The sequence below is a fragment of the Protopterus annectens genome, chromosome 15.part0 (genome assembly GCF_019279795.1).
Source record: "Protopterus annectens isolate FY-2018-M chromosome 15.part0, PAN1.0, whole genome shotgun sequence".
In the NCBI taxonomy this organism is placed as follows: Eukaryota; Metazoa; Chordata; order Ceratodontiformes; family Protopteridae; genus Protopterus; species Protopterus annectens.
In genome coordinates, this window is record NC_056749.1 from 4,846,093 (window position 1) to 4,872,140 (window position 26,048).

Here is a 26,048-nt window from a genome sequence, read left to right on the forward strand (position 1 = left end):
CTGTAATTACCTTTTTGTTTTGCCTACAATCACTTGCTAGATGTCCCTTTTTCCCGCACTTGAAGCATTCACCTCTCTTTTTCCTTTCTTCAAAATCTTCTGATCGTTTGTCAGACTGTTTGTTTCCCTGGGTATTTTTCTTGCCCTTTTTACCTGACTGTAATACAAATACTTCAGCTCCGTCTTCAGCAGTGAAGACTTGTGCCTTCTTTTTCTTTTTACTATTAAAATGTCTCTCAGCATGTCTAGCATATTCGAGTAAGGCTTGTAGCCTCCCTGTTCGATGATCTATCATATGCTTCGTAATGAAGCTACTAATAGGTGCAATGCAACCTTTCAAAAATGCATTTTTTAATTGTTGTTCATATGGGGAATCATTCGTTTGGTTCTCAGGAACCGACATACCGCTATGATTATTAAAACATTCTAATAATCTAGCATAATATCCATCTATTGTCTCATTTTCCTGTTGTATGCATTGATTAATGCAAGTCGAGTCTGCTCTAGGTTTCCATTTCTCAGAGATTCGGTCTGTCAGACCTTTCACTCTGTTGTCTAACTCTGCGTCACTATGTGGGAGTGGTTTAAGCTTTGCATTACAAGGATTCCAGGTGCCACAAATCATGTGCCAATCCGGACCTATAATTTGTCTTACTACTTTTTCTACTTCTTCCCCATTCAAGTGGTAACTTAACCTCATGCCTTGTAAATCTTCTAAAAATTTCGTAAAATTAACTTTCGGATGGGGGATTCCCTCAGTAGCCTTCCGGATATCTTCTGGTGTCCATGGTCTATATACTAAGAGTGTTGGATCCTGCCCTTCCTGTCCTGCCTGAGGATTTGGAACTTCTATAAGTGGGCATATTTCTTCCTCACTCTCATCCTGTAGATTTCTCTCTGTTTGGTATGATTCTGTGTCCCTATGTGTTTTATGTGTTCAGGACCTAGTCTCAATAGGATCTCTAACAAATGGTTGTGGTCTTACTGAAACTTCAGGATAACGCGGAGGCGGACCAGCCTGTCCACTCGCTTCATATCCTGAAAAGGGTAAGGGAGGGGGTAAGGGAGGAGGAGGAGGAGCTGTCGCTATTACCAAGTTATTATCCTCTTTGTCTAAAAATAATGTTTTTGAATTTTTAAGCTTCTGTTCTCTACGATTTGCTTCCTCAATCCACCTGTGTGCTTGAGGTATGCCTAGTTGGCGTTGCTTTTTTGCCTGACCTCCTGCATCAGATTTAAGCTGTTTAAGGAGTTTAACTAGTGAAGGTTTATCTAGTTTACCATCAAATTCATATTTATTAACCCATTTCGTATAATACCTAACGTTATCAGAACGTTGTAATTGCATGTATTTTGCGTCTTGGTTAGGGACGGATCTCGCGAGGTTTTAGTGCACTTATTACCCATGTCAAAGAAAATGTTACGTAACCCTTTTTTATCACGTGATATCAAGTTCTTAGTTCCTGTTTACAGTTTATCTAGAATAACTGTCTACCTTATTCTGTTACCCTGATCTATGACCAAATATACAGTACTTCCTTTTGTCCCTGATCTGCAAAACAAATCTTGACAACAATATACTGTAACCTAGTCCCTGATCTAAAACAGAAAAAAGGCAAATTCTTCCTACCTGAGCCTCCGGTATTGAAAATAGTTCAAGTTCCGCTTTTCGGCCACAGATCAGAAAGTGGCCAGCCTCTGTACACACGACAATTCAGTCGGAGGTCTTTTCACTCAAGAAGAACCATTTCGGTAACTTCTCCTGCGCAGTATTCGACCACCGATATGCTCTGATCTGCAGCTTACCAAGGGAATTCCGGCTCGAAGGACTAAACTGTTAAATAAAATTAAGAATTCAATACACAGGAGGTTCAGATGCAAAAGTTTACTAGTGTACACCAGGAGGCAAAAAACGTACAAGTACAGAATTTTGTCTGACATGAAACAGGAAGCACACAATTTTATATAGGTTTAACATTCAAGCTATGCCCACCTTACTGACGTGATATGTCACAGGGCATCTACATCACTTTAGCTTACAAGCCTCTATTCTTTTAATCTGCTGATGCAGTATATTTTAAAAAACTTTTCCTCTAGATACAATACGGCCTTGCTATCCAGCTGGTCAGTCATAATGTCTTTTTGTAAAGTTACTTGTTCAAGGTTTCATATCAGTTCGAATACAATAGCAGCTTCAGTCTTTTAATGTATGTCTTTGTTCTCTGTTATACTTTCTCACACAGCTGCGTGCTATCTAAGTAACACATATACAAGGCCAGATCATGCTAACAGGAAAGAGCAGAAGATTTCATTATTTCACACATTTAATTTCCTGACCCAGCAGATAATCACTTGTGAAAAGCATAAACATTAAAACTTGCTAAGCTAGCATTCTGTCAGGGTCAGGGATCAGCTTTTGCTTCAAGCCACACTGCAGTTTCAAAACTACTTCACATTTAGACATGAATTAATTTTACTACTATATGATTAATAGAATAAAATGCATTATATACTACTTTTCCTTTAAACTAGCATTTCTTATGTATTCAAATACACATTTTTCTAACACTTACATACATTACCTATCTATGCACTTACCTTAACTCGCACCCTAACCCTAAGGTCCGTAACTATCGCACACTTACCTTATGGAGCAGACGGACCAACCATCACACTTCGACATTTTGCATTTTGCGGTTTTGTACATTCACCATTACCGTAGTTCGCGCTTTATGTGTCGGTCTTCTGGTGTTCGATATTACCGGGATTTGATAACATAATATAGACCCACAGAGATGCACTCTGCCCATACAGAAAAAGAACTCCTTGCTGTTGCGTTTGCATGTTCTATATTCAATGACTATATATACAGAAGGCCAATCCAAATTCAAACAGATCACTAGCTATTAGTAACGATTTTGAACAAGCCGATACACACAGCTCCAACATGATTGCAACATATGATGTTAAAGCTTCCAAAGTACAGCTTTACTATTGTCTACATAAAAGGTAAACACATGTGTCTTGCTGATGCCTTTTCAAGTGCACCCAGAAAGACAACAGAACAACACAAAAATGAGACAGTTGATTTTGAGGTCATGAAAGTCAAACACATTTCATCATCATGGCTTGATGAGTCAAAAAGTCTCACTGCTACAGACCCAGTTCTTCAAAAACTAGGAAATATTATCAACCAGGGCAGGCTGGTGTGTCAGACAAGTTTTCTACTAGACATTCGTCAGTATTACCCAAACGTAGTGGTTCATAAATCATTGCAAAAGGACTATATACAAATTCTACACAAAGGCCACCCAAGCACTGAATCAACTAAAAGAAGGGCGAGAGGCATTGTGTTTGGGCCCTCAATGTCCAGAGATATCAAAAGAGAGACATTTTTTTGTTCAGTTTGCAACCGTAACAAACCCAATCAACAGAAAGAACCTCTTCATCTACATCCAATCCCTGATTTACCATGGTCAACAGTAGCAGTAAATATTTTTGAATGGAACGGTCAACATTGTCTGGATCTAGTTGATTCATACTCTGGATTGTTTGAAGTCAATTTACTCTGTGATTTGACCTCTAGCACAGTAATTACAAAATTAAAGAGACACTTCTCAGTTCATGGAAACCCCCATAAACTCATCTCAGATAGTGATACACAATTCACTAGTCAACGATTGAAAGACTTGGTGGCATCTTGGGATTTTATTCAAGTAACCAGCAGTCCTGAATACCCACCAGCTAATGGTCTGGCCGAGTGTGCAGTCTGCAGTGCAAAACACTTAATGGAAAAGTCCAAAAGAGATGGAACCGATGTATTCCTCGATTTACTAAATCTGCAAAACATTCCTCATGACCAAACTCCTGGCTCATCATATGTTCATAGGTTCATAGGTGTGTGCTAGGCTAATGGCCCTGGAGCCTATGTAAGCCTAGCTCAAGAAGATTCCCCAGGCATCATGCTGCCCAAAGTTAGTTCCCAGTGCCACTGTCAAGCAAGGCCACGGAAGTGATCCCTGGGGTGAACTTCCTATTGTCCATCCATTCATCAAGATTTCTCTTAAAGAGGGCCAGGGAAGTGCTCTGCTTGATGTGAATGGGAAGTCTGTTCAAGAGTATGGGAAGTCTCTGGGTTAGGAACCTGTCCTTCCAGCATGTTCTTTTTTTTTTTTGTGGTAATGAGGTTTAGGTCCCTGGAGCATGTGGCATGGAGGGATTGGGTTTTCTTTAGGTGTAGCATATCTAGCAGCTCTGGGTCAAACATGGCTTTGTAGGTCAAGCAGAGATTGCCTCTAAGTAAGCAATAAGAGACAGAGTATAGCTGGAGTTTTTAGAGTCTGTCTGTGTAGGGCATGTGTCTCAGACCTAAGATCCTCTTAGTGAGGTATTTTTGTGGCCTTTCTGGTTGCTGTAGGTGTCCATTAAGGTACATACCAAATGGGGCATTGTATTCTATAATAAGTCTAATGAAGGACGAGTAGAGAGGGATTATGACCTCTTTATTCCTAGATGAGAAACCTTTTGTAATGAGATGTGCCACATAGAAGAACTTTCTGACTGCAGTGGCAATGTGGTTGTCAAATAGAGGTTGCTGTCAACCTGTGTCCCCATGTCTCTTATCACACCTTCAGTATTTAGTGGAGTATCGCTTATGTGGTAGTTCATGGGCACCAAATTTTCCCAAAGGGAATGACAATGCACTTTTTGGCATTGAGATTAAGGTCATAGTTCTGGCACCAGTCATTGGTGTCAGTGAGGCCTTTTTGTAGAATGTCTACATCAGATGGAGAATCAATAATGGCTCCCAGTTTGCAATCATCTGCAGAGAAGTAGATGCCAAACAGGAGAAGACCTAAGACAAATCCCTGTGGGACACCACTAGTAACTGGTCGGTAGTCAGATTTGGAGTCCGCTACTTTCACAGTGTGGGTTCTATCACTGAGCCAGATAGCAACCCATCTTATGACATAGAGGTTTATGCCTAGTTTAGTGAGTCTATCTATGATTCCTGAGTGAGGGATGGTGTTGATGGCCTTGGCAAGATCTAGGTAGGCTGTGTAAACTACCTTGCCCTCATCCACAGCTCTGGTGACAGACTCAAAGAAGTCTATCAGGTTGAGCAGGCATGATCTACCTTTCACATACCCAAACTGCGAGGGGTCCAGAGTTTGGAGATTCTCTATGTCCTTATTTATATGGTCCATGATGATGCACTCCATAGCCTTACATGTCAGACTCATCAGACTAATGGGACGGTAGTTCGCCGGGTCTGTAGTCACACCCACTTTGTTGAGTGGGATGACTGTAGCAGTGCACCATTCGGTAGGAACAAAGCCTGAAATGAGGCTGTGATTGAACAGGGTACTCAGGTGTGGTGTCAGTTCACTTTGTAATTCATGTAGAACACAGCCAGGGATATTATCAGGTCCCACGGAAGCTGTATTCTTGGCTTTGGACAGTGCATTTTTTGCCTGTGTAGCTGTGATAATAGGGACTTGGTCTCAAAGACTGATGTCCAGACAAACACAAACAACTCTTCCAATTAGCAATTAGCTGTTGGTGCCTACCTCAAAATGTAATAAGTCCAAGCTCAACTATCGAGAAAGCATCATTCGCAGAAATTGTTTTATGACAAAACCAGTAGGCCTCTCTGACCATTGTTGCAAAAGTGAAGTGGTTAGAATACAGACTTCAAAGGGTCATGATTAGGTAGGTATTGTGAAGGACATTTGGAATGAACCAAGGTTCTATGTAATTCAGTCCAAAGGTGTGGACTAGGGAAGAAATCATAGACATGTTTTGCCTGTCCCTGAGCCAAAACCACAGCAGACCAAGTGTACTGGTGACTAATGTTCTTTGAGTAAATTACCAACCAGTCAGTTTCAGAAAGATGGACCACCTTATTCAAATGGTCCTGAAATATAAAGTAATGCTTTCAGTACCGAATACACTTTTAAAGATAGTTCCTGTTTTTAATTCAAATCAAAATCTATATGTGACATGATCATACCTCTCAATTGTACAGATTTTCTTAGAATGTCCAGATTTTTGCCTTATATTTTTAGTCCATTTTTCATAAAAGTGTGTTTTTCTGGCAAACTAATGCTAAATCATTAAAGACTGAAGTTAGAAAATAATGACAGATATTTGAGTTTCAGACTTCATATCCTTCAGAAAAAATTCATGCTAATGTAAAAACTGTTATACTATCAACTTTCTAAGTTTTTAAGAGCAATATTTAAAAATTGTCCCTATTTTTGAGCATTTATCCCACTTTTATTTATGGCTTTGTCCAATTTTCTTGCTGTAAGAGGTTATGTGTGAATGAGAGGGAGGATAGAGGAATGGTGAGGATGCAAGGAGTAGAGGTGGCAAAGGTGGATGAGTTTAAATACTTGGGGTCAATAGTTCAGAGTAACGGTGAGTGTGGAAGAGAGGTGAAGAAGAGAGTACAGGCAGGATGGAGTGGGTGGAGAAGAGTGTTAGGAGTGATTTGTGACAGACGAGTACCTGTACGAATGAAAGGGAAGGCCTACAAGAGGGTAGTGAGACCAGCTATGTTATATGGGTTGGAGACAGTGGCATTGACAAAAAGGCAGGAGTTTGAGCTGGATGTGGCAGAGTTAAAGATGTTAAGATTTGCACTGGGTGTGACGAGGGTGGACAGGATTAGGGATAAGTATATTAGAGAGTCAGCCCAGGTTGGAAGGTTTGGAGACAAAGCCAGAGAGGCAAGATTACGTTGGTTTGGACATGTGCTGAGAAGGGATGCGGAGTATATTGGGGAAAAGATGCTAAGGATGAAGCCACCAGGTAACAGGAAAAGAGGAAGGCCTAAGATAAGGTTTATGGATGTGGTGAGAGAGGACATGCAGGTGGTTGGTGTGACAGAGCAAGAAGCAGAGGACAGGAAGAAATGGAAACATGTGATCCACTGTGGCGACCCCTAATGGGAACAGCCAAAAGAAGATGATGAAGAGGTTGAGAGGTGTGGACATGAGCAGGAAGAGTCTGCAAACCCAATCCTAAATATACACAGTGATTTGGACTTGAAATCAGATAGGCCATGCTGAACTGTTAATATAATGTTTAATTCTAGCATGTGTTTACAGAAAATACTAAACTAAATGTTTTCATGTATTCAAAATCAAGAACAAAGTTAAAGAGGGAGGATGTAAAACAGTGGTTGTTTGTACCTTGACAGCTACTGTAGGTTAAGGAAGCACGTGGGGGAGGGCAATGTTAAACATGTTCAGTCATGAATGTTCATGCAGCTAGACTCTTCATGTTGGATGTGCAATAAACTGCTGTTAACTCACAATCTGTGTCTCCACTGGTCATTCTAGAGGGCACTACAATAATTATGTTAATTAGGAGGATGTATGAAGGATCAGAGGAAAGAATTAAAGTGAGAGGTTCCTCTCAGATAAGTTGTGTTTTAACAGAGGAACCAGGCAAGGATGTTCTCTTTCCCCTTTCTTATTTGCTTTATATTTAGAGCCACTGGCAAAGAAAATAAGGGACTTAGAAATACAAGGATATAATTGGTATGGTAATCAAGGGGCGGCCACGGTGGTGCAGTGGTTAGCATTGTCACCTCACAGCAAGAGGTTCTCCGGTTCGATCCTCGGCTGGGGTGCCTTCTCTGCGGAGTCTGCATGTCCTCCCTGTGGTCACGTGGGTTTCCTCCGGGTGCTCCGGTTTCCTCCCACATCCCAAAGACATGCTGTAGGTGGATTGAACACTCTAAATTTTCCCTATGTGTGAGTGAGTGTGTGCGTGCGTGTGTGTGCCTTCTGTGGAAGGTTGGGTGCCGGGCTGGCAACTCGACAGTGTAAAACTCCACTGCCAATCATGAGCAGACAGGTGATCTGCTGTGGCGACCCCTAACTGGGAAAAGCCGAAAGAAGAAGAAGAAGAATTGGTATGGTAATCAAGAAAAGCTGGCTTTATTTGTAGACGATGTAATTTTGTACCTGATAAATCTGAAAAGGCCATCTCAGTGCTGTGGGGCATGTAAGACAGTTTCAAGTCTTTTTGAGATGGACAATAATTAATAAAGAATTGAAGGAATATATCTCACAGGGAAGAGGGCAATAATTAAATGGGATAAGCTGATCCAATAGAGCAAGGTGGTTTAAGTTTACCTGATTTGGATGGATATTTCAGAGTTACACAGTTAAGGCTCCTGTACATAACACAAGCAGAAGGTTATAATTCAAAGTGGAAAGGGATAATGATGAAGCAAGGGGGGGGGGATTTAGGAAATAGAGAGAGTTTGGGATTTTGGGTGCAAATCCTTAAGGAGAATAATAAAAACATACACAATATATCCATAAAGTAGTAGAAAGTATTCTAACAACTAAGCCAATTTGAGAATGGAGAAAGGACATTTTCCAATGGGGATGACTGCAAGTAGGGATACAGAAAATAGGCAACAGAAGGCTAAAATTTACTGGAGAAACCTGGCAAAGGAACCACAGTATTGGGAGCAAATAACTCAAAGCAGGAAAGGTAACAGTGTGGGATACAGGCAAGAAGATATTTGTATTGCAAGCTAGAGACTGCCTTCTCCTCCAGGGCTTGATCTAAGAATACAGGTAAAAAGAAAGGGACATGGGGATTTTAAGTGAAAGACCTGCTGTGGCAGAGCTTTTAGCTGAATCTAAAACAGATGGAACCGTTAAAAAGTGATAATTAGCAAGGTATACGAAATATTGCATGATTACTATAAGAATCAATCAGAGAAGGTTAGAAAACATTGGAAAGAGACTGGAAAATAAATTTACTAGAAAACAATCAGAAGACATATGTATGGTTCCCAATTATGCAATCAAGCCCAAAAGGTTTAGGATGTTTGATTGGAAATGTTTGCAATCAAGCCCAAAAGGTTTAGGATGTTTGATTGGAAATGTTTGCAATCAAGCCCAAAAGGTTTAGGAAGTTTGACTGGAAATGTTTGCAATCAAGCCCAAAAGGTTTAGGATGTTTGATTGGAAATGTTTGCAATCAAGCCCAAAAGGTTTAGGATGTTTGACTGGAAATGTTTGCAATCAAGCCCAAAAGGTTTAGGATGCTTGATTGGAAATGTTTGCAATCAAGCCCAAAAGGTTTAGGATGTTTGATTGGAAATGTTTGCAATCAAGCCCAAAATGTTTAGGATGTTTGACTGGAAATGTTTGCAATCAAGCCCAAAAGGTTTAGGATGTTTGATTGGAAATGTTTGCAATCAAGCCCAAAAGGTTTAGGATGTTTGGAAATGTTTGCAATCAAGCCCAAAAGGTTTAGGATGTTTGACTGGGAATGTTTGCAATCAAGCCCAAAAGGTTTAGGATGTTTGATTGGAAATGTTTGCAATCAAGCCCAAAAGGTTTAGGATGTTTGATTGGAAATGTTTGCAATCAAGCCCAAAAGGTTTGGGATGTTTGATTGGAAATGTTTGCAATCAAGCCCAAAAGGTTTAGGATGTTTGGAAATGTTTGCAATCAAGCCCAAAAGGTTTAGGATGTTTGATTGGAAATCTTTGCATAGGTATTTTCGTACCTCAAAAAGACTTCTAAGAATGTTTACTCGGGTAGATAGCAAATGTTGGAGGTGGGATGGAGAAGAAAGACATAACTGGGAACCAATGCTTTAGGAGTGTAATGAATTGACAGATTTTTAAAATTCCATACAGACTACTCTATCAGAAATATTGGGTGAGCAAATAATAAAGGTGTTTAAAAAACATAGTTTCCACTTATTATCCTTACTTATTGCAGTATAACCCACAGATTCTGTATATCACAATCACCTGTTACAGCACAACGTAGTTCCCACTGATAACCACCACTCACTGCAGGGCATCCCCAGGTCCCACTTATTATTAGAGTGTGTTGAACAGTGAATAAAAGATTAAAATCAATTCTGCTACAAATATGCTGAAAGATAAAGCATAGAATAAAATATTTTCTTGAGTATAGGTATAGAGCTTAGCAATGTAAAATTGGCATCCATACATACTGTGTGACATAGCTCTGTATCTATTAATAGACATGCTTTTTATAAACTCAGCAATATGTGATTTCTCACAAACAAGTTCCCTTAAAAATGTTCTCCCACAGTATCAGGAAAAAAGATGACAGATAAATGGACATTGCTTTTTATAGAATCAGCAGGAAAACAATTCTGAAAGACAAATATTGTGTGCATTCTCACATCAGCAGAAGTGCTTACAAGTAAATATTAAATGGCTTCACAAAAGGACAACAGGAAAGTCTAGAAACAGACATTACGCATTTTCCCACAGAAACTCCTTACAAAAGAAGAAAACAGGATCTAAAGTGCTTGACTAAAAGAGTACATAAGAATTGTAAACTAAACTGTGTTAAGGTATGTAGAAACTTAGGTTCTGAGGTAAATGGAGAATGGAAAGTTATCAGCTGTGTTGATTGTAAAGTAAACTTTGTACATCTATGCTACAAGCTGTCAGAATAGTGTGTCGTGTTTGTTATAAAATAAGTTATTTATTAGTAACTGTGCTTATAGTAAAATAGTATTGTGCTGCAAAGTATATTTCTTTATCAGTGTGCAATTTGCAAGGCTCGGTGCTTTAAACAGACTACAGATGTAGTCATGCAAAACTCTGTGTTATAACCAGACTCTAATTCAGCAGTAAACAGCCAGCAAGACTTTGTGTCTTAAGAAGACTTTGGTTTTAGCAGCCAGTACAGCACAGCATGCAGCACCATCATAAATTCAGTGTTCACTTATAAACACCAGCCACAGCGTGTAAACTCACATCACACTCATATAGGATCATAGGACGTTACTAGACTAATGGCCCCAAGGTCTTTACAAGCTTAGCCAAGTTCAACCTGTGTTCCCAAGCAGACATTAAAATTAGCACCTATTGCCCCTATCCAAGAGGGACACAGGTGGGATCCCTGGGGTGAATTTCTGGTTACCCATCCAATGTCCAAATTATGCTTAAATAGGGCCTCTGAGGGGCTTTGTTTAACATGAATAGGAAGCTTGTTCCAAAAGTGGGGCAACCTCTGTGAGACAAATCTGTCCAAGTTCTGTTTGTCACATACCAGGTTAAGGTCCTTTGAGCGAGTGACCCATGTGCCATTTGACTTGGGAATGTGCAGCATTTCCATGAAAGCTGGGTCAGAGATTGCTCTATGTGCAAGGCACAGGTCATATCTGAACCGACTGTACTACACAGAGTAAAGTGACAATGATTTCAGTCTGTCTGCATGAGATACATCTTGAAGACCTTGAATTATCTTTGCAAGGAACCTTTGTGGTCTCTCCAATTGCTGCAGGTATTTGGAAAGGAGCATATGGAAGGGAATGTTGTACTCTATTATTGGCCTCATGAGAGAAGAGTACAGGGGGGTTATAACCTCTTTTTTTCTGGAGGCAATGCCCTTACTTATGAGATGAGCAATGTAAAATGCCCTTCTTACTACTGTGGAGACATGGTGATCAAAGTTAAAGTTGCTGTTGACCTATGTGCTGAGATCTCTTACCACTGACTGTGTGCTTAAGGTATTGCTATTGATGTGGTAGTTTGCAAGAACATCACCCTTGCCAAACTTTGCATTAAGTTTAAGACCATGACTTTGGCACCAGTCATTAGTCTGCGTAAGACCTTCTTGCAGGATGTTAACCTTGCTAGGGGTTTCAATGATTGCTCCCAGTTTATAGTCATCAGCAAACTTTGTCAACCACAGTCCTTTAGTTTTATCCTGTACTTTGGAGAAGTAGTTTACAAGCAGTAAGGGTCCCAGAACTGACCCCTGTGGAACACTATTGGTTATGGGTCTGCTGGAGGAGATGGAGTCCCCTATTCTGACTGTATGAGTTTGCAACCCACCTGACAATATATGGGTTGATAACCAGCTGAGTAAGTTTATCAATGATGTCTGAGTGGGGAATTGTGTCAAGGGCCTTGGCTAAGTGTAGGTAGGCCACATGCAGAGATTTGCGCTCGTCTAGGGCTTTGGTGAATGCCTCTAAGAAGTCCACCAAGTTTAGCAGGCATGATCTCCGCTTGACAAAACCAAACTGGACGGGGTCAAGCTTTTGGAGATTGCCAATATCTTTGTTAATAAGGTACATGATGGTTCACTCCTTGGCCTTGCAGATAAGGCTGGTCAGGCTAATGGGTCTATAGTTCCTAGGGTCCGTGAATGCACTCCCTTTGTGTAAAGGAATGGCGGTAGCTGTTTTCCATTCTGCTAGGACAAAGCCAGTGTTTAGGCTGTGATTGAAAAGCTTACCCAATGGTGATAATAATTCTGTTTTAACCCATGCAGAACACAGCCTGGGATGATGTCTGGTCCCAACTGTGTTTTTGGCCTTGGAGAGGGTGTTCAAGCCCTTCTTCTCAGAGATACTAGGTGGGAGACAGGTGTTAGGGATGCTGTGGGGTATATGTGGCGGGGGCAGGGGGTGAAGTTTTCACTGAACCTGTCAGCCAGCAGGTTTGCTATAGCCACAGGTTCTGTATATGTAGTACCATTAACTACAAGTTCAGTGCAAATCTGGGCCTTACCTTTGAGGTTACGGATGTAACTAAAGAGCACCTTGTGGTTATCCTTAGTTAGGGACACTAATTTGGATTGGTAGTAAGCTTTGGAAGACTTCACTAGGAGTCTTATTTGATGGTTTAAGTTGGGGGGGGGGGTTTCCAGGTTTGATACCGTTTCTGCTTTACTCTTAGACACCAACTTATTTCTCCTGTTGTAGAGCTTATCAATGGCACTTGTCAACTAGGCAGGATTTTCCTTGAAGATTTTGCTTTGGTTCTATCAGGTATGGCAGAGTCAACACAATTGTACAGGTGCTCGTATAAGGCATAGGTGTATAACTCAGTATAGCTGTTTGTTCCATCAGTGGGGGGAGAGGCTGTGAAGCTATTTATGCTGTCATGCAAGAGGTTATAATTAGCCTTGGAGAAGTTTTTTAGTCTAGTTGTTACTAAGGGGGGGGTCCTGTGTTATAGTTACTTCTAGCCAGACTAATTTGTGGTCAGATCTCACCAGGGATGGCCACACACTGGGGGTGGTGCAGCAGTCCCCCATGTTGGTGAGCAGCAGATCCAGGATGTTTGATCCCTTTGTGGGTGTGTCAACCGGATGGTCCAGGGCACTGGAGTTAAAGAAGTCCAAGAACCTTTGAGCAAGTTAGTTAGAACATGTACAATTTACCCAGTCAATGGATGGGCAATAAAGGTCACCCAAAACCAGGGTATTTATAGGTTCATAGGTTGATACTAGGCTATCTGTCCTACGGCATTTATAAGCCTAGCCAGAGTATGTTTGGCTTTCACCACCCTTTTAGATTAGTTGACTGTGTCTTTGTATAGTAGGTCACAGAAGGTAGCCCTTTTAAGGTTTGTTTACTGTACCTCTGTCAAGCAGCGACACAGAAGAGAGCTCCAGGGGTAAACTTACGATCTCCCATCCATTCGTCAAGATTTCTCTTGAAGAGGGTCAATGAGGGGCACTGCCTGACATGGATTGGGATTTTGTTCCAGAGTGAGGGGAGCCTCTGGGATATGAATTTGTCCCTCCAGCATGTCCTATTTATTTCTGTGCTGAGGTTCAGGTCCCTGGAGCATGTAGCTCTAAGGGATTTAGATTTCCTGAGGTGAAGCGTGTCCATTAATTCTGGGTTGGACATGGCTTTATACGTCAGACACAGATCACCTCTGAGTAGGCGGTACACAACTGAGTAGAGCTGGTGTTTCTTTAGCCGAACTGCATAGGGCATCTGTTTGAGCCCCTTGATTCTCTTGGTGAGATACTTTTGAGGTCTTTCCAGTTGCTGAAGGTGTCGGGTAAGGTACATCCCAAACGGGACATTGTACTCAATTATGGGCCTGATAAGTGATAAGTAGAGAGACACGATGACCTCTCTTGATCTAGATGTGAACCCTTTTATGATAAGGTGGGCTATATAGAAGGTCTTTCTAACCACTTTGGCAACGTGATTGTCAAAGGAGAGATTGCTATCTACTTGGGTCCCCAAGTTTCTAATTACTTCTTCTGTACTTAATGGATTACCACCTATGTGGTAATTTGTGGGCACTTTGTTTTTTCCAAAGGGGTTGACTATGCACTTTTTGGCATTTAGCTTTAGGCCATGGCTCTGGCACCAGTTATCCGTCTCTGTGAGACCGTTTTGGAGGATGCTTGTGTCAGTCGGAGAGTCGATTATAGCACCCAGTTTGCAGTCATCTACGAACTTGGTCAGCCATAGTCCACCCGTGTTAGCCTGTACCTTGGAGAAATATATACCGAACAAGAGAGGTCCCAGGACTGAGCCTTGTGGGACACCACTTGTAACTGGTTTAGAGTCTGACATGGTACCTGCTATTCTGACCATGTGGGTTCTATCCCTGAGCTAGTTTGTAACCCATCTTGTGACATAGGGGTTGATATTTAAGCTGGTGAGCTTATTTATGATGCCCGAGTGGGGTATTGTGTCAAAGGCCTTTGCGAGGTCCAGGTAGGCTATGTGGACTACCTTCCCTTCATCTATGGCTTTGGTAACTGTTTCAAAGAAGTCGACCAGGTTCAAGAGGCAAGATCTGCCCTTAGCGAAGCCGAATTGGGTAGGATCCAGTGTCTGGAGGTTCCCAATGTCTTTGTTTATGATTTCCATGATGATACGTTCCATAGCTTTGCAGTCCAGGCTAGTCAGACTTATAGGGCGATAGTTTCCGGGGTCTGTTGTGGCACCACCTTTGTGGAGTGGGACCACTGTTGCTGTACGCCATTCCTTGGGAACATATCCTGTAGTAAGGCTGAGATTGAACAGTGACTTTATATGAGGGTTTAGTTCTTCTTGGAGCTCATGTAAGATGCAGCCCGGGACACCGTCTGGTCCCATTGATGCTGTGTTTTTAGCTTTGGAGAGGGCAGCTCTCACCTGTGCATCTGTGATCTCAGGAAGGCTACACTCTGTTGGGATAGACATTTGCTCTTTTGGGGGGGAAGGGGGGAGAAGTTTGCACTGAACCTTTCTGCCAGGATGTTGGCAATGTCTGTGGGTTCAGTGAATTTTTTGTCATTTTGCACTAACTCAGAGCATATCTGGGATTTGACTCCCAGGTTTCTTACATAACTAAAGAAGGACTTGTGATTATCTTTAGTGTCTTGTGCAATTTTTCTTTCAAAGCTGGCCTTAGAAGATTTTATGAGGGATCGTAGTTTCTTGCTAGTACTGATCAGTGACGCCTTCCCTTTTTGGGATTTTGCTCTGTTATGTAGTAGCTTTCTCCTTCTGTTGTATAGCTTATTTATGGCCTGGGTCCACCAGACAGGTCTTCTGCCTTTGGAGGAGTGAGTCTTGGTTTTATTTGGGATTGCATGCTCCATGCATTCCTGTAGGTGTCCATAGAATTCTTTTGTAAAGGATTCTGCATTTTGGGCCGTATTATCCACTGGCCCGGGGGCTTTGAAGGATTCCACCTCAGTTTTGAGAAGTGTGAAGTTTGCTTTTGAGAAGTTCTTCACCGTGGTTTCCTTGGCTCTTGATTGCCTCAAGTAGATCCAAGTAGGCTGAGTGGATGTCCTGAGTCATGGAGGGGTTCCTATAGCTGACAGTGGCCTGAAGAGGCATCTTACCTACAGTCAGTTGCACCTGAAGTAATTCAAGGGAATCACACTGTTTAACCAATCTAGAGGTGCATTTATCTTAATAAATATTGATACACCACCTCCATTAATTCTCATGCCTTCAGTTTGTGGTGTGAGTGAGTGGAAGGAAATGTGACCTGGTATAGCTGAGATCCTTTCCACAACCTTAAACCTGGTCTCAGTGGCTGCACAAATATCAGCATCTCCCAAGGTGCTTCCAGGGAGTGAAGTTTCTGGTTTAGACTCCTAGCATTTAGCAGCATAACACTGAGGTTGTTTTAAAGAGTGTTTTTACGTCAGAAATGTTTTTCTTGTGACATTGCCTAAAAAAGGTACTATGGGGGTAGCAGGAGCCTTAGCCAGTAACCAAAATCCCAGGGTTGATAGATGAAGACCATCTCTGCCAAAGCACCGACATCTTTTGACCATGTCATCCTAGGCTGATAGATACTGGATCCTGTTTGAATGACACCAGAAACTAAGCCAATTGTTGAAGTCAATCATTTTTTGTGTGTATTGAGGTATCATCCTAGACAAAGGTAAAATGCTGCTTAAGGCTAGGGACATGCCTGCCTGAGACACATAATCAGAGAGCTCAGTCATGTATCTCTTCATATAGTCCAGTGAGGTACATCTCAACTCGTTCACACTAACATGGACTATGACAGAGTCATAATAGTGCCTGTTATTGAGAGACTTCAGTGTGTGTGTGATGTGGTGGATCCTGGCACCTGACAGATAGCTGACAGTGACTTTTTCCTTACCCAGCCTGGTGGGAGGGACATCTGTGTGTGTCTCACAATTGAGTCACCTGTGACTAAAAGGTTTGTTTTTGTGTTATACCATAGGGGCTTAACTGGTGAGACACTATTGTGTGATATATTATGTGTACTATGTTCTGCAGTGGATGTTTTATGTGAATTGTGCTTGTGTTTGGGAGGTCTCTGATGTTTAGCTAAGCTTCTGATAAGGCCTCCATATATGTAGGTTTATGTGTTGTTGATTGGTAGGTGCAGGAGGTGAGGTGTGCATCCTGACAACTTGCTTAGTACCAGATGAACTGACTGGTAAGCAGGAGAGCCCAGATTCTAGGTTCTTAATATGGATGCATCTCTCACATAATGAATGTGTGGACTAGAAGAAGTGGGTTGTCAGCGTACTTGAGGCAATTGCTACATCACATCAGGATGCCCATGTCACCCACGCTGGTTGGAGAAACTGTGGGAAATTGTCTGTCCATAATGCTAGGTAAGTTGATGTGGTCAGAAAACAGTGAGGGGACAGTAAAGACAAGGTAAAGTAGAGGGCAGGAGAACTGGACAAAAAATACAAAGGGCTGGTGTGTAGGAGCTGTGTTGGTACCTCAGGAACTTCACTGAATGTATCATCTATCAGCGAGGGACAATTGCGAGAACTCACTGATGGGGCACCAGCAGAGCACTACGGAAAAATTTGCAAGCAGAAGTGTTTGTATCTACAGCTGCCAACAGTACCCAGAGCTGCTCAGCAGTGAGCGATGTGCAAAGAAGGTGAAACCCACGCAAACCTAGTGTTTATGTAGCAAACGAGAGCAAACCAATTTAAATAACTTAACAAGTAAAAAAGCTCAAAACTGAGCCCTGTTCCAGGAACCTTCAATCAGATGACTTGTAACACTTCTCCCACTAAGATGCAGAGGAACCCTCTCCAGCAAAATATGGTTTGGTTTAGTGTTCAAGTTATACAAACACTACTAGATTCAGCAGGTCTGAATCTAGTCTATGCTACAGCAAAGTGCAAAAATTTCAGAAAAAAAACGTTCAGATAAGCAGTGATATGATAAAAATGCAGTTCAAAAGTGCAATGTACAGTGAAAAATTCTACTTAATCATCTACTGCACCACCACTTCAGGTCAAGCTCAAGCACATCTACTGCAGAGCATCCCCAGGTCCCATGTATAACCACCAGCCACTGCATGTAAACCCACGTCACACTCATATTCATCACCTACTGCAGCACCACTTCAGGTCCAGCTCAAGCACATCTACTGCAGAGCATCCCCAGGTCCCATGTATAACCACCAGCCACTGCATGATGACACACTCATATTCATCACCTACTGCAGCACAACTTCAGGTCAAGCTCAAGCACATCTACTGCAGAGCATCCCCAGGTCCCACGTATAACCACCAGCCACTGCATGTAAACCCACGTCACACTCATATTCATCACCTACTGCAGCAGCACTTCAGGTCCAGCTCAAACACATCTACTGCAGAGCATCCCCAGGTCCCATGTATAACCACCAGCCACTGCATGTAAACCCAAAACACACTCATTTTCATCACCTACTGCAGCACAACTTCAGGTCAAGCTCAAGCACATCTACTGCAGAGCATCCCCAGGTCCCAAGTATAACCACCAGCCACTGCATGTAAACCCATGTCACACTCATATTCATCATCTACTGCAGCACCAGTTCAGGTCCAGCTCAAACACATCTGCTGCAGAGCATCCCCAGGTCCCACGTATAACCACCAGCCACTGCATGTAAACCCACGACACACTCATATTCATCACCTACTGCAGCACCACTTCAGGTCCAGCTCAAACACATTTACTGCAGAGCATCCCCAGGTCCCATTCATAACCACATCTACTGTAGCAACTTCCACATCACTTCAATCTACTTATAACCACCACCTAGTGCAGCAACACCTTAGGCATGTTCAGCTCCACCTTTGGCTACTTTTGAGTCTAAAATTGCATTCTTATCCCCTTTCTCACAGCAGAATCACAAGTTCTACTCCAAACTGTTGCCTGCTGCATTACTGATAAGGAAGACAGCGATAACCAACTTAGATGGAAATTTTTATATACATGTAATTTAAAGTCACATGAGCGCATAGTGCAGGAAACAAGGATATTGCAAAGTCTTGTCCAGTCTAATTTGATGGAGTTAAGGTAGAACAGAAGACAAAACCACAGGTGCTGTGTAATAAGGAAGGAATGAGCAAGAGAAAAGTGTAAGCAGAAGACAGCTGCTTTGTTTAACCTGATGGCACTCTATGAATGAGTTAACAAGCTGCTCATGTTAACGCACCGTTATTGTTGTTTAGTGGTTCTAAAGACCCAAATGACCTGCATACAACTGACTAGTGTTCCAATCATTAGTCTAATGTTCTTGTATATGACATGAGTGACAAAAAACTGATCAATATTCCCATCATTCATGTAACGTTCTTTTTTTGTTTAAAGGTTTTAAAGACCCGAATGACCCTACGTAAGACTGGTCAGTATTCCAATGTAGCAGACTGTGCCAAGAAGGTTTTCCTGAAGGAGGGAGTACAAGCCTTTTACAAAGGATACATTCCTAACCTATTAGGAATTATTCCCTATGCTGGGATTGACTTGGCTGTATATGAGGTTTGTATCTATTCTTCTTCTTCTTGGACTTTACGCATGTATACGTTGTCCTTGTAGTAAACTGGAGTTAAGTTTCCTCATGTGTCTCACTGTGGTAAAACTGTGTTACGCTTCACATAGTTATTGCTTTTACAACATTGTACCAAATTAAGCAAGTATATAAGTCAGCTTTCCCTTGATAAAATGCATCTTGCATTGTCTTGTGCAAGTCTAAAACACAATTAAGAAGGTCCAGGTTTCACACATGTGCCTCCATGACTGAATGACATCACATCCTGAACATATAAGCTCCTCACAACCTTGGTCTGTACAGCTACCTTAATACATGTAAAACCACTCTTCCTATAAAACATGACACTACAAAGACATTGGATGTGTGCAGTCTCTTGAATAAATTATGCACAGAATTAATTTACACACCAGAATTGTGCACTTGAGAGTATATCAAAGTGCCAGAGATCTTCCTTTCCCAGTGTACTGTTTATCCCTTTTGTAAAGTAACAGTTTTAACATGTTGGTGCCATGTGACCCAACAGAAGACTTGCATTAATAACAGACACTGGTCAGAACTAAAGACATTTAGATTATTAGATCTTATTTAAGCAGGGCGGCCACAGTGGTGCAGTGGTTAGTGTTGTTGCCTCACAGCAATATGTTCTCCAGTTCAATTCTCAGCTGGGGTGCCTTCTGTGCAGAGTCTGCATGTCCTCCCTGTGGTTGTGTGGGTTTCCTCCAGGTACCCTGGTTTCCTCTGACATCCCAAAGACATGCAGTAGGTGGATTGGTCACTCTAAATTGGCCCTAGGTGTGAGTGTGTGCATGTGTGTGCCTTCTGTGGAAGGTTGGGCACTGGGCTGACAACTCAACACCGTAAAACACCACTGCCAATCATGAGCGGACAGATGATCCACTGTGGTGACCCCTAACTGGGAAAAGCTGAAAGAAGAAGATCTTATTTAAGCACTGTAGAAAATGTGTATTTGTTTTCTTGCCTATCAAGCCAAATTGTTTGCTTTCTTCATGCAGTGCCAGAGATCACATCTGGCAGTGACAAGCCGCTGATGGATGATCAGATGTCCCAGATGATGGCATAATTTATCCTTTTGTTTCCTACGGAGATCAGAGGATAGTAAGGTAATGCATGTGCTCACTGGGGTCTATACTGAATATTCGAACATTCAAAATTTCGAGTGTGATATGGTCGACACCATATGATTGGATTTTTGAATGCTGGAACATTGTAACGGAGATCTCCATACAGCAAGGAATGTGAAGATTTCCCTTTTCTGCACTGTAGTGCAATCACGGAGTTGGTATATTTAAAGAGCATTTATATCACGTTATCGAAAGATGAAAATAGTGAACGTTATTTCATTGGTCCCAAAACATCTAAACATGAAAATATCGAACATTCAGAACAGCAAATTTTTTCCCATGGAAAAATTTTACTGCTCCGAAACACATACACACAACACTAGCACATCAAACAAACAGCAACCATACACATACACTTAAATTCCTACATCTAACGCTACACTAAACTAAACATACATTACTATCTACCCACCTACCTTAACCCAAACCCTAACCCTAAGGTCCATCACTATTGCACACTCACCTAACCCGCGCCCTAACCCTAACTCACTTAAACTGCCCCTAACCCTAAAGTCTGTCACTATCGCACACACGCCTAACCCGCACACTAACCCTAACTCACTTAACCCGCCCCTAACCCTAACATACAAACAATCGCACACTTACCTGAACCCAACCCGTAACTTTCCACCTAAGAATAGCGAAGCCACAGAAACGGCCAACCGAATTCTTTCCCAAGGAAAGAATTCGCTGTTCTGCAGCTTTGCTATTCTTAGCGTTCACTGAATAGTATTCGATATCAGAAAATTCAAAGTTTTAATACTTCGATGTTCTGACCTAGACCTAGACCTAGGCGGTGTGGGGGGGTGCAGGGGGACTTGCCCACCTACTTAAAACGTTCAGGTAGGTGTTTTGTGTAGTTTATTTTTTTTTATTAGATATTCGAACGTTTGAAAGTTCAATCATATGGTGTCGACCATATGACAGCTGAACTTTCAAAAGTTCGATTATCTAATATAGACCCACTCACTGTGGACAGAAGTCTCGCATACATTGGAATTGTGGAAGTGGCCAAAATCAAAGCATTCTGCAGAGGTGTTGTGCTACAAGTGACATGGTGAAACACTCATGTCCAACACAATAAATCAGGCAAAATGGGGGACCCTCCACTATGTCTTGGTGATGCCACAAAGTACAGCTGAATCTTCAGATGTATTCAGCTCAACAGATAGTGGTTTGCAAAAAAATGTTGCATTCTTTATGTGTAATTATATAGAGCACTTACCTGTACCAGAATTCCATCTAAATGAACAAATATGTGTTTCTTTTTTTGTTCATTTTTACACTGGACTCCCCATCCAGCCCCCTGTCAACCCATTCTTTCCTCCTGTGGGGTGAGAAGCAGCCCTTTCATTTCCCAGAGTAAGAGACCTGCAGTCTATTTGTTCTATGACTGAGGCAAAACCTTATCAGTTCATTTGTTTCATTCAGAGGTGAGACTTGGGAGCTGGCAGGCCTTCCTTAATTAATCTGACAGTCCACTCCCTCCTGCCTAGCTGTGTCCTCATGGCAGCCAGTAGTATTTGGTTAAAGTGTTGCCTAGGAGGTCCCATATGCATGCCGCTGCACACACCTGAGCATGTCTTCTTGCCTGGTTATGCAATGGGAGTCACACTAACCTGACAGCTGCTCCTAGCACATCCTCAATACTCCAGTTGAGGTCGGTGGTGCAATGCTTCATACTACCTCCCTTGTCTTCCTGCCCAGGATGGGCACGCCATCATTGACTGTTCATTTCTATGCTCTCTGTTTCACTTTTGCCAGAGCCCTGACTGGTAACTGAACCCAGATCAACTATGTTGGAGTCAGTTTATGCCACTGTGAATTTTTCAATGATAAGGATGTTTATCAATGTTAATTTTATTGGGAGATGGATAACCTGCAGAATGCTGTCGAATAAAATGTATTTTTGACCATTTCACTTAAAGTTTGTGTCACAAGGGGATCTCTTCTGACCCACAAGATGTAGTGTGCTGAAAATGGGGGCCCTCCACTATGTCTTGGTGAAGCCACAAACTACAGCCAAATCTCCAGATTTATTCAGGTCAACAGATAGTGGTTTGCAAAAAATGGTACATTCCTTTATGAACAGGGATGCAGGGAATACAGCCCTTTCATTAGAGAATGTAAAGGGTTTTGGCCCCTCAAAAACAAATGTTTAAACACCTTTATTGGATTATCACTTGTGACATAGGCAAACTTACATTTATATAAAAATAATCAAACCAAATTATTAAGTTCACATTTTCCAACATTATACATCACATATATTGTTCTATACAATGTAACCAAGCCAACATTACAGAAATTGTTCAATTTCTGCCTTCTCTTAAACCTCATTCATCACCCAAAACATTTTTCTGCATGTACTGTTCCCACAATTCACATTTATTCTATGTAGTTTATTCCTGTCCTTTTCTAAAGATCCCACGTCCCGTTCTTTTATGTCTGTTACAACATTCACTACTTCAAACATGATTGGTTTAGACTTTGATTTCCATTTTATAGTATTCGATTTAGTTGACAGCCACCAGAATTAAACTTAGCAAGACCTTACTATGTCTATGCAATTCAGAACCTGTATCCCAGCTCAAAAGAATAATTTCTTTAGTTACACTCATTTGCTCGCCCAATGTTCCTGACAGACTACTCTGTAGGGGAATTTTTAAATCTGACAACTCATTACACTCTGTTTCTTCCCCATTACACGTCCAACATGTGCCATCTAACTGAAGAAAACTTTGGGGGGGGGTCTGCTTGGGGTGTGTCAATACCTATGCAAACACATCAAGGCAAAAATCCTAAATTTTCATGATTTTGTTGCACATTTGGGCGCCATACATATGTCTTCCCATTGTTTGTGAATTTCTTAGCTAACCTCTCTTCCTAATCTTTTTATGAACTCCTCTGATTGATTCCTTCAGTTAGCTTGCAATATTTTATATTCCCTACTAATTATCCCTTTTTTTAACAGAAGCGTCGGATCTAGATTCAGCTAAAAGCTCAGCTAATACAGCTCTTTCATTTAGGATTCTCCTATCCCTGTCTCTTTGTCCATACTCTGATATCAGTTCCTGATAGGGAAGGCAAGCTCTAGCCTGCAGTCCAAATGTGCTCTTGGCATCTTCCCATTCTGCTACCTTTCCCTCTCTACTTATTTGTTCCCAATACCTTGGTTCCTTTGCTTCCTCCAGTAAATCCCAGTCCCCTCTTGCCTGTTTTCTGTACCCCTAATTGCAGTCATCCTTATCAGCAGAATTTCCTTTTTCCATTTCTGTGTTGGCTTAGTTGTTAATGTACTTTCTGATGCTTTATGAATATAATAGTATGTATGGCTGTTGTTATTCTCCTTAAGTATCTGCTTCCAAAATACCACACTTTCCTTATATCTTGAATTACCCCTTTGCTTCATCATCATCCCTTTCTACTTTGAATTGCAGCTTTCTGCTTGTGTTATGTATAAAAGCTTTAACTTCATGACGAAAAACACACTCGGTAAAAATAAACAAACTTGTAAAACCAAAAAAAACAAACGAGCCACAAAACCCGTAAACTAACTAGGTTTATTCCAGTACAATAAAAGTTAAGCGCTTTTCATTGCTGCCAATACGGCAACTTCATCAGACAAGAACTTACAAACACAAATGAGTTAAATAAGAGAAATCACATGATCAATGTAAGCTGGTCAGCTGAGCTAAACGTGTAGCTCCCGAATGTTAAAGCACCGGGTGGTGCAAGTTAATACAAGTTTAGACTCCAATAACCATTATTATAGTTAATTCTACGAAATAAAATTGTATGGTACTAATAATAAGAAGCCAGAGTTCTCACAGGCTCTGTGTGGAAAAATTTGTAACTAATAGGTACTATAAACTCACAACTTTTAAAATTTATTTGACTTACACTCAAACTAAGGTGCCCAACTCTATCACGCATATTATCTGTCCTCAAAAACTTGTATTAACTTGCACCAACTCCAGTCTTTATCTTGGCATTAGAGTTTTTGGAATGTAACAAAACTTTTTTTAAAATATCAAAACACCTGAATTTGCTACATTGTCAATTTTGGGAGCCAAGATGTATGTACCGTAACAAGTCTCATAGAGAATTTTTTCAGAATATGTACTATGTGCATTTTTATTGTTGGTTCTTTCTTAATCTTGTATTGTACTTTTATTATTTAAAAAATATTGTTTTTAATATTCAAGTAGAATTGATATTTTAAGGTTGACTGGTAAGGTAACCGGTGCTTTAACATTCGGGAGCTACACGTTTAGCTCAGCTGACCGGCTTACATTGATCATGTGATTTCTCTTATTTAACTCATTTGTGTTTGTAAGTTCTTGTCTGATGAAGTTGCCGTATTGGCGGCAACGAAAAGCACTTAACTTTTATTGTACTGGAATAAACCTAGTTCGTTTATGGGTTTTGTGGCTCGTTTGGCTTTTTTGGTTTTAAAAGCTTTAACTTAACTGTGTATCTCTAAAATATTTGTTCAAATCAGGCAATCCTAAACTTCCTTGTTCTATTGGAAGGATCAGTTTATCCCACCTGACTCTTGCTGTCTTCCCCTCTTTATAAATTGCTATGCACAACTCCTCCTGTGGTTAATAAAAATATATCTGACCAGTGTATAAAACTAAAGGGACTAAAAACATTTTATCGCATGTATCTTGCTATCCACATCCATAGGCAAGAACTTTCAGTTTCTCAGTTTTTGTATTATCTTTTGTTTAGTCTCTTCCCACATATCCTTAGTTACCATAACAGAATCCCTTTTAACCCATACACTTAAATACTTCATTTTAATATTTTCCATAGGTATAGGTATTGCTGAAACAAGTCAAGTGCGGGTACATAGTTTACAGCTATAGCCTTGGTTTCATCTTCTTTAATTTTATATCCTGAAAAAAAAAATACAGAACTATCTCAGAATGTTGCTGAGATGTCCTTTTCTGGCTCTAAGTACAAAATAATATCATATGCAAATGAAGCCAACTTTTCCTGAATACCATACCAAGTATATCCTTGAATTTCTGAGTCTCTGATTTTCTTTGCCAGTGGTTCTAAATATAACATAAATAACAAAGGGGAAAGAGGTTACCTCTGCCAAGTTCTTCTCTTCAGACACATCTTATCAGAGTGAGACCCCCCCCCCCTTTTGATTTTTGCTTCTGATCCCTCATATATCCTCCTAATTAACCTCATTATTGCTTCAGGGAATGCAAGTGATCATCTGCATATTTCAGCCACTTTTTTCCGTCAGAAGTACAATCATTCTGGACTTCCAAGATGGCTACACAATGCTCAACAGCTTGATTAAAGTTCTTCTAGTGTGGAAACTTAAAAACTGTGAACAAATCCAATAAAACTGGCAATATGGAAAAAGTAAGGGAAAAATTATCCAGAAAAGGAATAGAAAGAAACTTTGGTTGGGAAGAATCTTAGAGTTGTTCATCAAAAAGTAGTGCAAGTTTCAGCTTTAGTCCAGGAGTAGGCCTCTAGGAATTTAGAGGAAAACACGTGCCCAAACTTAAATGAAACACACTCTGAAGTAAGTAAAACCCCCCACCCTCCTAACTATACATACCAACTCCGGGATCACTCTACAGTGGAGAAAAGGCATGTTGGCCAAGTGTTTACTTACCCTGGGAAAAATTCGCCATTTGATATTTTCATCTTGCAAAAATTGATTTCAATTATATGAGGTTCAACCTTTCAAAGTAGATCCATGACTAGAGTGTCTTACATACAGAGAGACACAAACTCATAAAATACCAGGATTTGCAAGCAGAAACATGGGCAATGTGGAAGAAGTACATCCAGACAGTTCCGGAGCAATAGGTGTT

General features: G+C 41.0%; 1 protein-coding gene across 1 annotated transcript in view; it reads left to right on the forward strand.

Moving 5' to 3' along the window:
• SLC25A23 (solute carrier family 25 member 23) overlaps window positions 1-26,048 on the forward strand; it is a 1,355,089-nt gene that overhangs the window by 1,139,369 nt on the left and 189,672 nt on the right. The window contains exon 8 of the mRNA XM_044057174.1: window positions 18,877-19,044. Coding sequence (XP_043913109.1) covers window positions 18,877-19,044 — 168 coding nt within the window. The remainder of the gene's footprint in view (window positions 1-18,876; window positions 19,045-26,048) is intronic.